This window comes from Carassius gibelio, chromosome A7 (assembly GCF_023724105.1).
Source record: "Carassius gibelio isolate Cgi1373 ecotype wild population from Czech Republic chromosome A7, carGib1.2-hapl.c, whole genome shotgun sequence".
NCBI classification, from domain to species: domain Eukaryota; kingdom Metazoa; phylum Chordata; class Actinopteri; order Cypriniformes; family Cyprinidae; genus Carassius; species Carassius gibelio.
In genome coordinates, this window is record NC_068377.1 from 10374897 (window position 1) to 10393005 (window position 18109).

The 18109-nt window shown below is 37.5% G+C and overlaps 1 protein-coding gene across 9 annotated transcripts in view; it reads left to right on the forward strand.

The window, feature by feature from the left end:
• LOC128017684 (NACHT, LRR and PYD domains-containing protein 1a) overlaps positions 1 to 16896 on the forward strand; it is a 105777-nt gene extending 88881 nt beyond the window's left edge. For all 9 annotated transcript variants that reach the window (XM_052603118.1, XM_052603122.1, XM_052603121.1 and 6 more), the window contains 3 exons: positions 3827 to 5620; positions 5796 to 5966; positions 15614 to 16896. In XM_052603118.1, coding sequence (XP_052459078.1) covers positions 3827 to 5620; positions 5796 to 5966; positions 15614 to 16790 — 3142 coding nt within the window. In that variant the 3' untranslated portion in view covers positions 16791 to 16896. The remainder of the gene's footprint in view (positions 1 to 3826; positions 5621 to 5795; positions 5967 to 15613) is intronic.
• Positions 16897 to 18109: the final 1213 nt, after the last annotated feature.

The window sequence follows — 18109 nt, forward strand, 5'->3', positions numbered from 1 at the left end:
ATGACAATCATAAGTATAAACCTGGAATCTACAGTACAAACCTGAAACAAAATAATTCTTCAGTTTGAGTATTCACATCTCTCTCTCTCTGTTTATGTGTGTGTGTGTGTGTGTGTCACGTTAATCAGACCTTATCACCTTATAGGCAATTTAATTTTCTCTATTTTCTAACTCAATATCTCTCAAATGTAACCCATTGTAGAATCGCTGCTTTCTCTGTATTATCCATGTCAGAAAATGCAAAGTAATAAATAACAGTGAACTTCGGACTAGGGGTGGGATTTTAATATAGTGCTCATAGGCTATGTGCTCTATAGCAGGGATGCTATAGAGATGAGGTCCAGCATTTTTTCCCTTTATACCAAGGGGCCAGATTACTAATCCATGTTCACACACCTTTTACAGTACATCGTCTCACTCAATTTACTTTTTATTGACAGAAATTAAGCATAACAGATTTTTTTTTTTTTTTTTTTTTTTACATTTTATTAACTATCAAACTTGTGCAGTTAAACTTATTCAGAATTAAAACTTTGTTGTCAGTTGACAGCAATATCACCACAACAAATAAACATCTCAATTGCATTGTCTATAAATTTGCAACAAACAAATGTACAGAGATCCTATTTTTTATTAGAGGCCTACAGAACATTCTCAAAGCAACATAAGAGGACAGTTAAAAAGGGCTTATTAAAAATAAATAAATAAATAAATAAATAAATAAATAAGTAAATAATTATTCCAAACGGTACCATAAAATAAACAGGTAACTGCAGATTTTTTAAATTAAATTTGAGAGCTATAAAGACCGCACATCACATTTCAGCCTTTAAGCAATTTTTTAAGAAAAGGGAAGAGTCAAAAGTATCAATTATTATGTTAATTCAAACAATTATTATTAATCAATTATTATATAAAATTACATAAATACTGTATATCTTAATGTCTTAATTGTTTATATCTTTATAATGTATAAGCTTTTTGTCGATCCACTGGTTTATATTTTAAAATGTTTAAATGTAGCAAAAATATAGACAGGTTTATTGAAAAAGCAAATTCGTTCTCTGCAGAAGGTTTCACTTTTGGATCTAGCAGACAATTGCCCTGGTAACAACAGAACAAAACAGTGTGCTTGACTGCATGTGAAACGCAGTTCTCAAGTTTATTCAGTGAAGTCATAGCCTTTTAAAGTTTAATCTACATATTGCAATTGTTGTCTTTCTGTCCCCAAATTTAAGACCTCTTAAAATTAAAACTTTCTGTACCATTTTTAAGGACCCGCGGAAACCTTAAAAACATAGTTCAGTTCAAAAATTTCTGTCATGCATTTCGCAAAAAGCTTTTGTTGACATTGCATTTTAACTTTTAAATTTGAGGCAAGTGCAACTCTGGTGTCCCCGTTTCTGTCTGTGCGAAATGGTGTAATGACGATTTAAAGCTGCAGTAGGTAACTTTTGTAAAAATATATTTTTTACATATTTGTTAAATCTGTCATTATGTCCTGACAGTAGAATATGAGGCAGATAATCTGTGAAAAAATCAAGCTCCTCTGGCTCCTCCCAGTGGTCCTATTGCCATTTGCAGAAACTCCATCGCTCCCGGTAAAAAATAACCAATCAGAGCTGCGGTCCGTAACTTTGTTTATGTTCAAAATGTAGAAAAATGTATATAATAAGCGAGTACACTATGAATCCATTTTCCAAACCGTGTTTTTGGCTTGTCCTGAATCACTAGGGTGCACCTATAATAAGTGTTTATATTTCAGATTGCTTCGGGGGTACCGCGGCGGAGTAACCCAGTACCTTTGTGATTCTTCATAGACATAAACAGAGAGAAGTAGTTCCGGCTACAATGTTCTTCCGCAAGACGCAAGCAGTTCTGTTTATTAACCGCTAGAGCGTCAAAAGTTACCTACCGCAGCTTTAAATAACAGATTTCCAAACACCTCAAACATATAAGTATACCCTTGAACTCGTAAAAAAAAAATATATAAAAATGGAAAATGCTGTTTTCATGGTTTCCTTTTTTTTCAGTTTTTCAGCTTCAGTTTTTCCAGTTATTTGCTAATGTTAGCAAATGTTTACTGCGTTGAAATTAATATGGGGAGCGGCTGGGAACTATAGCGACCTCTCCTGGTTGGAGATAGTATTAACATTATAAACTGAAAGCAATCTTTAACTTACATTTCAAATATTTTTAAATTGATCATCCGAGTCTAAAATGATCCAGCAGGCCATATTAAAAGACAATGTGGGCTGTATATGGCAGTTTCGGTTTCTCCTTCTCCAGAACGTCCAGATGGCCAGTCTGCCCCTGCTGATTAATAACTTGAATGTGCTCCACCGGTGTAGATTAGGTTAAGTATCTGACACACTTCTCCCAAACCTTGTTAATAAACATAATTTGGGGTGAATTCGGACCACTTGGGGGGCCTGAGTGACCTCAGAAAATTACCATTAAAAATGATTTTAATATCTTAAAAACCCAAGCAGCAGAAACTATTTTTTTACAGCACAAATGATGGAGACTATTTGGCCTAAGTTTTGCGTTGGGTGGGGGTCAACTTCACACCTTTATTTATATAGCGCTTTAAACAAAATACATTGCGTCAAAGCAACTGAGCAACATTCATTAGGAAAACAGTGTGTCAATAATGCAAAATGACTGTTAAACGCAGTTCATCATTGAATTCAGTGATGTCATCTCTGTTCAGTTTAAATAGTGTCTGTGCATTCATTTACAATCAAGTTTATCGCTGTAAATGAAGTGACCCCACCTAAGCAAGCGAAAGGCGACAGCGGCAAGGAACCAAAACTACATCGGTGACAGAATGGAGAAAAAGCTTGGGAGAAACCAGGCTCAGTTGGGGGGCCAGTTCTCCTATGACCAGACGAAACCAGCAGTTCAATTCCAGGCTTATCTTGGTGGTTGTCTGAGACAAGGTCTTTACAGGGGATCTGTATCTGGGGCTCTAGTTGTCCTGGTCTCCGCTGTCTTTCAGGGATGTAGAGGTCCTTTCTAGGTGCTGATCCACCATCCGGTCAAGATACGTACAGGGATCCGGGTGACTGCAGTGACCCTCTGATCTGGAAACAGACTGGATCTGGTTGCTATGGTGACCTCGGAATAAGAGAGAAACAGACTAATATTAGCGTAGATGCCATTCTTCTAATGATGTAGCAAGTACATCGGGTGTTATGGGAATGTTGCTTTTGTTTTCATTAGTTTCTTTCCAAAGTGTCTTACATAATTTAACTTATGACATTTTTAATTAATATATATATATATATATATATATATTGGAAAAGATGAAAATGTTTCAAATGTGTTCATAAAAATTTGAGGATTTTAAAGATCTCATAAAAATAAATTATAGAATATTTGTCTGAATATTTAAATGAGCACACATCAGCTGCTCTGAGGTACAACAGTTTTGTTCAGATAGATCGATATATAAAAAAATGCAAATTTGTTCCATAATGAAACATCTGTGTTTTGCTCTGAGATGCTCAAATTATAATTTTTGTTGTGGCCCGATGCTGTTTTCATTAGCAAAGTAAAAAGAAAGAAAGTAATTGGCAATGTTGCCTCTAAAATGTGTTATTGAACTATTGAATCAGACTCACAATCAGGCTGTTGATCTGCATATCAGCACAACTTTGATCACCAGCAGCCTTGTGCTACAGACAAATCACTGCCATGATGATATTTGAACAGTACTCTTGGTCAGATGATATTGCTTAATTATTTGATAAACATGTGTTCATTTATTTTATTACCATTTTCCCTCTTTATTTATGTTGTACTTTGTTTTTTAATATTTCAGTCATAACTTTCAACTGATCCAAAAAATGCTTAAATCAAAACTGAGGAAGAAGAATCAGTGTCTGTATGAAAAAACAGCGATACAGGGAAACCCAACTCTCCTGAATGAGATCTACACAGAGCTCTACATCACAGAGAGTGAGAGTGGAGAGATCAGTAGTGAGCATGAGGTGAGACAGATTGAGACACAATCCAGGAGAACAGCAACAGAGGACACAGCCATCAAATGCAATGACATCTTTAGACCTTTACCTGGACAAGACAAAGCCATCAGAACTGTGCTGACAAAAGGAGTTGCTGGCATTGGAAAAACAGTCTCTGTGCAGAAGTTGATCATGGACTGGGCTGAAGGGAAAGAAAATCAGGACGTCCAGCTCATATTTCCACTTCCTTTCAGAGAAATCAACCTAATGAAAGACAAAACACTCAGTCTTTCAGATCTGCTTCATGTCTTTTTCCCTGAAACAAAAGAAATTGAAATATCCTGTGATGAATCTAAAGTGCTGTTCATCTTTGATGGTCTGGATGAGTGCCGTCTGACTTTGGACTTTAAGAGTAAAGTGAAACTGTATAATATATCTGAATCAGTCTCAGTGGACGTGCTGCTGATGAACCTCATTGTGGGGAATCTGCTTCCTTCTGCTCTCATCTGGATCACCTCCAGACCAGCTGCAGCTGATCTTATCCCCTCGGAGTGTGTCCATCGAGTGACAGAAGTACGAGGCTTCAATGATCCAGAGAAGGAGAAATACTTCAGAAAGAGAATCCGTGATCAGAGTCTGGCCAATACAATCATCTCGCACCTGAAGTCATCAAGGAGCCTCTACATCATGTGCAACATCCCAGTGTTCTGCTGGATCTCAGCCGCTGTTCTGGAGAAGATTTTGAGTCAAGCAGAGAGTGGAGAGATTCCCAAAACTCTCACTCAAATGTACACACACTTCCTGATCCTTCAGACCAACTTCAAACATCAGAAGGACAATGACAAGACAGTCAAATATGAAGATATGATTGTCAAACTGGGAAAACTGGCTTTTAAACACCTTGTGAAAGGTAACATAATCTTCTATGAGGAGGACCTTAGAGAGTGTGGCATTGATGAGACAGAAGCAGCAGTGTACTCAGGATTGTGCACTCAGATCTTCAGAGAAGAGTCAGGCTTGTATCATGGGAAAGTCTTCTGTTTTGTTCATCTTAGCATCCAGGAACATCTAGCTGCTCTATATGCACATGTCTCCTTTACAAAAAACTACATAAATGTGTTTGACCAAACTGAACAAAGCCTCTTCACCAAAGTTTTAAATACGAAGAAATATAATTCCATATCTCATTTGCATCAGAGAGCTGTGGATGAAGCTTTACTGAGTAAAAATGGACATCTGGACCTTTTCCTGCATTTTCTTCTGGGTCTTTCATTGGAGTCCAATCAGACTCTCTTACCAGTACTACTGAAACAGACAGGAAGCTTTTCCTTCAGCAAAGAGGAAACAGTTGAGTTCATCAAACAGAAGATCAGGGCGAATCACTCTTCAGAGAGATCCATAAATCTGTTCCACTGTCTGATTGAACTGGGAGATGATTCACTGATGCAGGAGATCCAGGGTTATCTAAGATCTGAAAAAATAGAAGAAACCAAACTCTCCTCTTCACAGTGGTCAGCTCTGGTTTATGTACTGCTGAAATCAGAGCAGAAGATGGATACGTTTAATCTGAAACAGTTTATTGGAGCCCAAAATCCAGCAGATGAAGTACTTCAGAAGCTGCTGCCTGTGATTAAAGAATCCAGATCAGTTCAGTAAGTTACTCTGACAACAGTCACTACACTGATAAAATATGATCACATTTAGCACTTTAGCATGTACATTCTTTCCAAAGCAGTAAAAGGAGGTATTCATATATATCATATATCATTTTTTTTTTATCAGTGTTTCCTAAGCTGAGTGACTGAAGAGTGTCATTGTTCTCTACAGGTTGAGTGATTGTGAAGTCAAAGATGAAGGTTATGCTGCGCTGGCTTCAGCTCTGAGATCAAACCCCTCACACCTGAGACAACTGTATCTGACTAGAAATAAACTAGGAGCATCAGTGAATCTACTCTCTGATGTTCTACATAATCCACACTGTAAACTGGAGAAACAGAGGTAAGATATATGAGACACTGTAAAGTATACTGTATGTGAAGTGCAAAATAAATGAAAATAAAAAATTACAAATACAAAAACAAAACAACAAATTATATAATGGCATATCAGACAAAACAGAAAAGCTACACTCTTAGATGACATTAAACCTTTAGAGTTAAAAAAATAACTTTAAAGTGCAAATACGAACTTTTAGCTATCAAGTTGAATTTAAAGGTTCTATAATGATCCACTGGTTATTTGGCAGTTCTTCTTAGAACCTTTGTTGTGGTCAAATGTTTATATTAGAACCTAGCATATTTAAGGTTCTTTCATTAACCTTTTCTAAGATGTACTGTAAAGGCTAAACTGAGCACAGTTAGATCAATATTTGCTTGTTACATTGGTAAATTATTCATTCACATACTCCACATTAATGTATTTACTCTTATTCAGTTACTAATTGTGATGTCAGGTGCAGTTGTGGCCTCCATCAGTTTAACCAAAATAACTGAAAATGTTGGCCTTGAGTTGATACAATGTGTTTCATCTGTACTCATGACCACCTCACCTTTAAGGACACTATATTATTGTCAATTTTTAGAACACAAATTAAACATCACAAAAATCTAAGATAGGTTTTAGCTAGTATAGTTTAGTTTAAGTTATTCTTTGTTAAACTGAGAGGGTTTAAATTATTACCCCTACAAATAGACTTTGTTCACTAGGCTATCTTCATATTACAGCTGTACATCCTTTAAATTTTCCCCATACCACATTCAGCTTTCACATCTATTATAATATTTCAGCTCAGGACATGACAACTGACAAAAGCTAATTATTTTATAATGAATCTGGTTGTCAAAACACCTTTTAGACCGGCTGGGCACATTTTTATATTATGAGGGAACTGTCGTCACTCCAGTTTTATATCACTCCATCTCTTCCGTGGGACTTAAGACCAGTGGGTCGAGCAGGTGTCGCTCATTTCCAGTCACACCGGCCTCGCTCCTGTTCTCATATCTCTCGGCCCCGCCCCACTCGTCACAGTTACATAATGAATGACGGGCCACAGAATAGTAAAAAATTTAAGCACACACAATATGAATGTGGCCACAATATTAAGTCTGTTTACTGGTCCAGAGTTCCGCGTATACCATGGTTACTACACCTCACGATGTTTTATTTTAAGATATTTTTTTATGAAGTTTAGTCTGCTGGTTTCAAGAGCACTCGTGTTTTGAATATTTGCCCCAACAGAGGGCGCTGCAAGCTTCATTGATTGCTTGGTCATATGCCATTCACGTTATTGCATTCCTGAAGAACTGAACCTGGACGACAACAGAGCACTATTATTATCAATTCTTAATAATAATAATAATAATTATTATTATTATCAATTCTCAAAAAAGACACCATTGTCCCTATATAGGTTTTATGTGGAATTAAAATAATACTGTTTGTATGTACTTTATAACTGCCTTTATAACTCTAACTTTATAATTAAAAATGTATGACTTAAATTCCCTTTAATTGGGTCATATACTTTTAATTACAATTTGTTATATTTATAATAAAATTTTTCTCACTGATGTTTAGTAAGGTAAATATTAGTGAGGGACAACCAAAACACTCATAATTTAATTTTTGATGACTACTTGCCTCTCTATTATCTTTAAACTGCCTCATCTTTCTTTTCAAAGCCTCTATTACATTGTAACAGGTTCAAAAAAGTCAAAGATTACTGACTCATATTTTTTTATCTTAATTTTTAAATAAAAATAATAAATTCCATGTTAACTACGAAATATTGTTATAGTATATCATTATTTACTCCTTATTTAGGAACTACATACGCCCAACCCTGTGCTGTTGGACATGGCTTGGATACAGAGTCTCTTTTAGAAATAATGATGGAAGGGGAGGAGTAGATGATGTGAACACAGCTCTACACTTTGAATATGCTTCAAAGTTGAGAGACAATCTAACATACATTGAAAATTTTTTAATGTACCAAAAACCAATACGCCACCCACAATGGCCAGTTATTATTATTATTATTATTATTATTATTATTATTATTATTATTATTATTATTAATAATAATAATAATAATAATAATAATAATAATAATAATAAAGGAATTTATTTGTGTTTGCTAGTTTGTTTGTACAGTAATACATATTTAGGTATTAAACAGCTTATGGACAATAATGGTGTTCTGTCTATATCATGCTGTCTATATCATGAAATTATATTAGTAATGTATAATAATAATAATACAAATAATAAAAATAACAACTACAACAATAATAATGTTACTGCTATCTAGAAAAAGGTTCAAAGAGGAACTGATGAGGATCATTATTGCACCTTTATGTGAAGGCTCCAATTAGAACCTTTTCAAAAAAGTTAAAAAATTAACCTAATGTTCCCCACAGTTGAAATCAGGGGCCGTACATCGTACATTGCTAACTCATTTAGGTGGATTTGATTGTTGATGATTTGGCATGAACCTGGAGTTGCTGTCATAGCAAGAGGTCCATGAGCTCAAACCTGCTCGGGAGCGGCTTATTTAATGTGAACAGGGTTAGATTGCATCTTTTTAAGCAGAACTGATCTTACAAACAGCGTCAAATAGGTCAGATATCAACACAGGTTTATAGTCAAAAGTTGCATATACACGGAGATATATGGATATGTTTACTGATGTTTACTTCATATTTATTCAGACAGAATTATAATTTCTATTCATTTTTACACTGAATTACGCGATGTGATGATAATGATCCGCTCCCAGTGCTGTCTCTGTGTGTTTAGTGAACCGCGTGTGCGTCTGCCACTGACAGAGACCTGATTCGTCCATGTCTTGTCCATCATAACTGTGCATCATATCCCACCCCGTCCTACCCGTGATGCATTTCCTGTACACTTCTGTGTTGATATCTGACAACAACAACACAGAGAAACCTCTGCATCCACGAATTATCCAAATAATAAACACACGATTACATTAGTAAATGGTTGGTATGGGATTTTCTTGTGATTTGGGGCATGTGTATAACAATATTGAAAATGTACATCTGAAATGCAAACTTGTGCGGCCATAAAAATTGCATATTTTTAGTGAAGTGACATTCAGCCAAGTATGGTGACCCATACTCAGAATTTGTGCTCTGCATTTAACCCATCCGAAATGCACACACACAGAGCAGTGAACACACACTGTGAGCACACACCCGGAGCAGTGGGCAGCCATTTATGCTGCGGCGCCCGGGGAGCAGTTGGGGGTTCGATGCCTTGCTCAAGGGCACCTAAGTCGTGGTATTGAAGTTGGAGAGAGAACTGTACATCCACTCCCCCCACCCACAATTCCATCCGGCCCGAGACTAGAACCCACAACCCTTCGATTGGGAGTCCAACCTTCTAACCATTAGGCCAAGACTTCCCCCACTTTTTTACACCAGTAAACAACACTATTCCACATCTGATCACTAAAGTACGTAATTACAGACACTCGATCAGGGTTTAAATTGAGTTTTGAGTAAAAGTGTACAAAAAATGTCATAAATAGCCTTATGTAGCTTGATGCTAACCCTAGCTCTAATGCAGGTTAGGGTTAGGGGATAATAGCACAAAGAAGAGCTTACAGAGGTCATAAATCAATTTTATTAGCCTTGTATGAGCCTTCTGTAAAAACACACAAGACATGGTCTTAGAAAATGTTAAAATTCACAGTTTGTGAGATTATATGCTGAAATTTCAAAATGAAGTATTTGTAGACTTGTGGCTTTTGTTTCATTATGTATCTAAACTAATATCCTACATCAACTTTTTTTTAATACATTTAAAGAATGTGTTTTTAACATTTTTATTTTTGTTTTCATGTCACATCAAACTAATCTTGCCCATGTTAGAGCGCAACAAATATTTAGAAGTACAAAGAAACAAAGCACATAGCACACAAATCAATTTGCAGGCAGAAATATAGACAAAAACTCTGTTTACGGCAGAAAAGCTAATTTCACTACAAAGAGCTTGATTCACTACAGAGGAGTTCTATGGAGCCAAAAGAGTCTCAATAAAGATAAATGCACACACTACATTCACATATGCACACACAGGATTCATACATGCACACACATGATTCATAAATACACACACAGGATACACAAATGTGCACAAAATTTACAAATGCACACACAAAATGTAAAAAGCACAGAAGATTCACAGATGCATACAAAATTCAGAAATGCACACAAAATTCAGAAATACACACACAATTCAGAAATGCAAACAACATTTACAAATGCACAGAACAAGATTCAGAAATGTATTTCTGATGCACACACACATACGTCTTGATTTACAAACTGCTTGCGGTCTGTGAACTTCACTGCATTTGTGTGTGAATTTTGAGACTCCTCTGACTTGGCTCTACACACAAATGCCTTTTTTTAAACAGGGAATGATCTGCAACCAATCAGATGTCTCCCTTCTTTTAGCCAATCACAAGAACGCACTCCACGTGGTTGTTTACTTATAAGCCAATCACATGAGTATGCCTGTGGTGTGACATATTATAGCCTACTTATTTATGAAATTGTCTGGAAATACAGATGTTTAGATTACAATTCAGGTTTATTTTTTATTATTTTTTTTACAAAATATAAATGTAAAAATGTCTCAATACATATAGCCCAGACTGTGACTGCAGAAAAAAAGTTAACCATGGATTCATAAATTTGCAATAGGCAATTATTTCATTTTATTGAAATATTTTAATGAAAGTAAAAAAAAATTTTTTACACCTTTTTGAATATTTTAAATATATCTAAATATTATTTTGGATGCAATATAGAAGTCACTTTAATTATAATATTCGGTCCCTACATGAAGAGAGAGTCAGTGGTCCGCTGAGAGAGGAAAGTGACTCTTCAGCTGCGCAAAGTGAGTCGCCGGCTGCGTGAGGAAAGGGAATCATTCGCTCAACTTCGCTGGGTGAGGAAAGTGAATCGTTCGCTGAGGAAAGTGAGTCGCTCGCTGCGTGACTCGTGAGGAAAGTGAGTCGTTCGCTGCGTGAGGAAAGTGAGTCGTTCGCTGCGAGAGGAAATTGAGTCTCCGGCTGCGGAAAGTGAGTCTCCTGCTGCGCAAAGTGTGTGTCCGGCTGCGCAAAGTGAGTCGCCGGCTGCGTGAGTCGTTCGCTAAGGAAAGCGAGTCGTTCGCTGCGTGAGGAAAGTGAATCGTTCGCTGAGGAATGTGAGTCGTTCGCTGATTGAGGAAAGTGAGTTGTTCTCTGAGGAAAGTGAGTCAGAACCATTATAAGCATACATAATTACAATTCACAATTACATGAGTTGTAAAAAAAAGTGATCGAGAATGCTTCCAATGAAGACACTGTAAAGAAAGAACAAGTTAGATCAGATTACAGGTTCAGCTGGGGGAGTTGGGGTTGGAGGAGGGAGGTAATTGCAAGCAGCAATGCGATGGAGAGACACTGAATAATGGGAATTTAAATAGACCGCAGGTGATAGGTGTCGAGACTGGATTGGTACACGTCAGGAACAGCTAACTGTCAGCTGATGCAAGCATGACTAACATGACCTGACTGAACTAACGTGATGCTCGATATAATGAAGCACAACAAACGACACGTGCTCAATACACCAACGTGCACAGATCAATGAAAACAAAATACACATGGAGCGTAATAAATCCCCCCTTAAGAACCAACTATATGGAATAGATCAAACATATAGTTGTTCAAACAGTTATCAAATCCCGCAATAAGCAACTCTTAATAGTGCATCATCTTTCACATTTTCGATGCCTTTCTTATGTTTGATTACCAGATTATAACCCTGTACAATCAGGGACCAGCGCATCAATCGTTGATTCAGATTATACATATTGGAGGGCCATTAAAAGTGCAAGTGCCTCCTTCTCAATCGTCGAAAAATTCACTGATGTCTGTTGAACTTCCGTGAGAAATAACAGATATGATGAACAATACCATCTTTACCTTCCTGAATTAACACCGCTCCAGCACCAATGGCACTCGCGTCCAAATCGAGTCTAAAAGCAGAATCACAGTCTGGTGTGGCTAAAACAGGTGCATTACACAGAAGACCTTTGATCGAGATGAAAGCATGCCGACATTCATCAGACCATAAAAACGTTCATGATGGACTAAGAAGTGAAGTCAGCTGGTGCGCAATCGTCTAAAAGTTTTTACAGAAACCACGATAATAGCCAGCCATCCCTAAAAATCGACGTAGTTCACATCGGGTGGTGGGAGCAGGGAACTCTACTATAGCGGTAACTTTGGCTTCTAATTGGCGCACTTGAACTTGAACGACTTCCCTCCCAAGATATGTGATAGTGGCCTGCCCAAATTCACATTTAGCTAGATTTAAGGTAAGCAACGCTTTCTCAAGACGCTCAAAAACAGACAACAGATTCTCCTTGAGCATTTTCAAGGGTCCTCTGACAGTGTGTCGGAATACTAATTCAGCAGGACTGAATACAAGTCTTTCCTGAACTGCTTCTCTAATCGCAAACAAAATTAATGCTACACCCTCGTCCCATTCCTTACCCGTATCCATAAAGTACTTTCTGAGCATTGCCTTCAGCATTTGGTGGAACGCTCAAGCGCCCCCTGGCTATCAGCATGATAGGCACTTGCGACCGTGTGGGAAATATTTTAACTGGACAACACTTGAGAAAAGATCTTTGAAGGAAAACTAGTGCCTTGATCTGTCTGCACAATTTTTGATAAACCAAACCTAGAAAAAAACTTCGCCAGTGCTCTAGTTACAACAGGCGCTGTAATCTTCCTCAATGGAATTACCTCCGGGAATCTGGTCACAGTACACATTACAGTCAATAAAAACTGGTTACCGGTCTTAGACTTAGGCAAAGGGCCGGTTTTGATTCGGTTTGCCCGTGATCTGACAGGTGTGGCAAGTGCGACAAAATTGTGTGACATCAGTTTTTAATCTCCAAAAGAAATGTCTCAAAATTCGCTGATAAGTTTTCTTAATTCCTAGATACCCCCGCCAAATTGTGATCATGAGCTAAAGATAGAACTTGCTGTTGGTAACAGGAAGGAATCAAAATCTGATACACACTACCCCATTCAAAATAATCTGCAATATCACGGCACCATTTAAGTCGTTCTCCACATAATATATAGCTTTTATCTCTTGAGCAGTCTTTGAAGAAACAGCAGCAACAAAACACTTTTGAAGGCTTTTATCCTCCTTTTGGGAAGAAATAATTATCTTGCACGTCAAACACAGATTTATAATCAAGGAACTCTGAACAAGTGATTTTTCTACAGTTTTACTCTCATCAGCTGTTCACTGATAAAAACAGGTGCCATAAAGGATGTAGCCAAATCATCCACGGTATTTTTCTTAGAAGCCTGAGCCCGCGTAACCACACAAACTGGAAAAGTCTCAGGATAAAACCTCAACAGTTCATCAGGCTGATCTGATGCAACTAGATTATCAAAAACTTCCAACAAAGGCATGTTTTCCCACCGGCTAAATCATTGCCAAGGATGAATTCTACCCTATTCACAGGCAATCGTTCACGAACGGCTACTTTCACAAAGCCTGTACACAGCTCTGATTCTAGGTGAATCTGATGAAACGGAACTTTAATGAGACCCATCTCTATGCCCTGTACTAGTACATTACTGTCACAGAAAGTATGTTTAGAAAATGGCAGTACTTCTGCACTAATAAAAGGCTGCTTTGCCCCAGTATCACGCAGCATTTTAACTCTTATCTGTTCCGAAGAATTCCCAGTAACGAAAATTAACCCTTCCATCAGAAGAGGTGCATAGCTAGAATCAGGCTTATCACTATGTTTGACTTTAACAGAATCCACCAGTTTCACAAATCCAGCACTTCTGTGGTAGGTACATAACTCAACTGTTTTCATTTCAACAGAAAACAATCAGCAATTAAATGCCCCAGGTTTGTTGCAATAAAAACATTCTCGATCTTCCTTTGACTTTAAGTTAACTGATTTCAGTCATGACAAACTACTCAAATTCACTTGAAGAGACACAGCTTTCTCAGAACGTGCAGGAATGAACCATTTTTATGTGTCAATGTGAATTCATCTGCCAGGACAGAAGCTTGAGACAAAGAAGTTACTTTCTGCTCATTTAAATAAACGACAACCCGCTCAGGTATACAGTTTTTAAATTCTTCTAAAATAATTAATTCTCGCATGGTTCTTAAATCATCTGCCTTACTCGAAGTACACCACTTGTCAAATAAAATGCCTTTCTCCCGCGCAAATTCAACAAATGTCTGTCTGGAATTTTTCTTATGGCTTCTAAACCGTTGCCTATATGCTTCTGGCACCAATTCATATGCACGCAAAATTGCAGCTTTCACTACCTCATAATTTCACGCTATCCTCTATGGACAACGTAGCGCAAACATCTTGAGCCTGACCGGTTAACTTGCACTTTAGCAGCAAAGACCAAACCACTTTAGGCCAATGAAGTGTGGATGCAATCCGTACAAACACACTAAAATAGGAGTCAACTTCTGTTTCCCGAAACTGCGGCCCAAGAGAAAATGTCTACTGACCTCAAAGTTGGTCCCCACCGAGCCAGCCCCCGCCGAAGCAACAGCAGGCTGTAAAGATTGCACAATTGGAACAGGTGTCACCTTAGTTGCACTCAATTCAAGTTCACGCAGTTTAACCTGCTTCTCCACCTCGATTTCGAGTCAGCGGACTTCAAGTCGAAACTCCATATCAGCCCGACGGTCTTCTTCCAGTTCACGCGTCTCCATTTGGACTCGCGCTAAGCAGACTTTAAGCCGCACAACACCTCCTCTAGACTCAGTTCCACAGGCCTATTTCCACCAACCTTTGGGACACAGTAGACTTAATCTCTCTTTTTAGCCGCTGCCTTGAAACAGCAATCTAATAATGAGCAGCGATACGCAGCAACTCATCTTTTCTACATTTATTTAACTGCTCAACCATAGGTGCACTGACAAAGGTGTCTAAATCAAAATCAGCCATACTTACTCCTGAAGCTAACGTTTTAGACCCCACACACTAGTTACTGCCTCGCACAACACTAACTCTTCAAATGAAAAACTGAACATGGATATTCCACCATCCACACCAGCAGTAATTAATATCTCAGGAAAATATTTTATAGAATTTAAATATCCCGGACGAGCCCCCATTTGATGTTACGAACTTAAAAGGGTCTACGGCATGCACCGCAAAATTTATATATTAAGGTACTGCTGAAGGTGGGGATTTGGTTGAAGAGCACATGACAGACTCTTTCAAAGGGAAAAATAAACTGGCCTTTATTCACAACAAGCCAAAATGCCACTGGACCCAGACTAAACAACAATAATGTGCGCTTGGTACAATGTGATATTATAAACAAACAAACAATAAATGGGGGAAAAAAAACAAAAAAAAAAACAAAAGTGGCGCCAAAGAAAAGAACAAAATATAACAAAACAATCCTTAATCTAAACCTAATCTTTGGTTATTGTTATTGAAATTTACAGATGCAAGTATATAAAATATAAAGTTTAATGTGTAGCTGAAAAAGTGAGATCATCTTATCGCTGTGTATGTTTATCTTTTATTCATTTATCATCTCTGTTCTCTAGGCTGGACATCTCTGAACCGTCTGAACTGAATCTTCACCCACTCCCAGTCTGTCAGTCTTGTGTTCACATTGGTGATTCTGATCAGTGGGTTCAGGTGGAGCCATCAGTCTGTACAGATGAAGGAGGCTCAAAGTTCTGGATCAGCACTCCAGCGGGCCGATTTGAGTGCAGGAGAACCAGAATGCGATGGGTCTGTGCTGGTGATGTCACTCTCCGGTACCATGCAGTGGATGGACATTTCCTCAGTGCAGAGCTGGAGAGGCTTCAGTGTGAGAGAATTGGACCTGTGATTGATGTGACCGTGATCTCAGGGAAACTGGAGGAGGCCCATCTGCCTCATTACATCTGTTTAGCAGAGTCAGATCCCTCTCTTAAAGATGATATAAAGGTCCTCAGTGTTGAAGAAGATGGAATATCCTTAGAATCAGTGGAGTTGACTCGTTTCCATGCTAAAATACTCCAACCATATTTTTCTCCCAAAACAGTGTTAATGAAACTAGGGATAGCAGTGAAAGTGCACTGTGATCTACTGATATTCATGACAAACAAAGACCCCATCATCCTTCATCTGTATTTTTTCCCAATAGATTCAGTTTTTGAAAAAAAAATTAAAAGAGAGAAAAAAACGAGTAATCAAATCAGTCTTTCAAGACCTGAAACCCCATTACAGATGAATAAGCAACACAGTCTTGAGGTTCCTGGTGCTTTTGTCCAGCCCAAAGAGATCAAGATAAAAGGAGACATCAAGCCAAACTTTTTTGAGGTCATACTTTCTGTGGCCGATGACATCAATATGACTCTTAGCCGAGTGGATGATCAGAAATCAGTCTGGACTGCAAAAATTTGCAAAGCTTTGTTTCAAACTGGACAAAAGCATAAGTCACCACAAGTAGCTGTCAACTTTGATAAAGTCCAGTTTTTTAATGAAAATTGGTGTGACTTTATTAAAAACATTAAGAATGTGAATGCCATTGCAGACAAACTGCGTCAGAAACAAATAATTCATGAAGAATTATATACTGAAATCACACTTCCGACATCAACCAGTGAAGCCAGCATGAGGAAGATCTGTAGCGTAGTGCGTAAAGGTAGTGACACTGTAAAAAAAAAATTCATCTCCATTCTTCTGGCTGAAGAACCCAACCTTTTAAGTCACCTGCCTTCACCTGATTCTTAACCTTTATGCTTGATGATTCTACGTTGTGTTTTACATTATAACTGTAAACTACAGGCGACCAATGCACTCAAAAGCCCTACTACAGTATGTGAAAACAGAATAATGTTTTATTTCTATACATTTGTTGTAAACTTTAAATCTTTTTAATTTTTTTTGGTCATGACTATAGTTAACTGGAAGGTAACTAGTCGTAGTAACAATGTTGTTTAAATAAATACAAATACACCTGCAGTTTTCTATCTAAAGATGAGTCATTGCAGCGATTATGATAAAAGCATTACATCCTAAACTAAAACGACCTTTAAAATCCTTGCAAATGCAAACCTAGAAAGAGTTTAAATCTTATATAAAAAAAAAAAAAATTATGTTATTTACAAAGGCTTTTTTTTTTTTTTGCCCCTAGATTTGCTTAGTACAGTTGTACACAAAATGCCATATATAATCATGTAGCAGACAGGACACAGTCCCGACCATCATTGTGTTTGTATTACCAACGTGAGGTTTGCAACACGTGTGTATCAGAAAGAGCTCATTTCTGAATATGGTGTTCAGAAGAGTGTATGTTTGTTCAGTGGCAGGAGGCAACGTGACTCTGCTCATCCATCCTCTGCCTGTGAGCAAAATTATTCAAAAGTGGCCCTCCCAGACAAATAGCAATGATATTGTGGTCAATAAAACAAAATGCATTTGAATTATAATTAATAATAATAATAATAATAATAATAATAATTAATGTATATAGCGCTTTTCTAGGCACTCAAAGTGCTTTACATTGTCAGAGGGTATCTCCTCATCCACCACCAGTGTGCAGCATCCACCTGGATGATGCGACGGCAGCCATAACGCGCCAGAACACCCACCACACACAAGCTTACTGGTGGAGAGGAGACAGCGTGATGAAGCCAACCAGCAGATATTAACATGACAATGTGTACAGGAACTATTTTTACATATTTGTCAATCTAAGGCATTGCTGTGCCTGTTTTATGCTTGACTGACTGATATCAAAGTATTTTTAAAAGGGAGTTAGGCGACGGAAGGGGAAAAAAATGCTTTTTTAAACTTTTATTTTCATCAATAAACAAACATATTGTGTTGATGTAATTAAAAATCCATATATTATACATTTTAGAATGTTACATAATTCATAAATGTCCGTTTGTCATGTATAATTCTCCAACCAATCATGATATGGCTCAAGAAGTTCAAATTTCATTGGACAATAATGTGAAGTGGAGCAGTCATTTTCCATTCTTGTTCATAAATCAGTTGAAAATAACACTAACAGTCAGACGAGCATTTGTGGAGTGATCTGGATC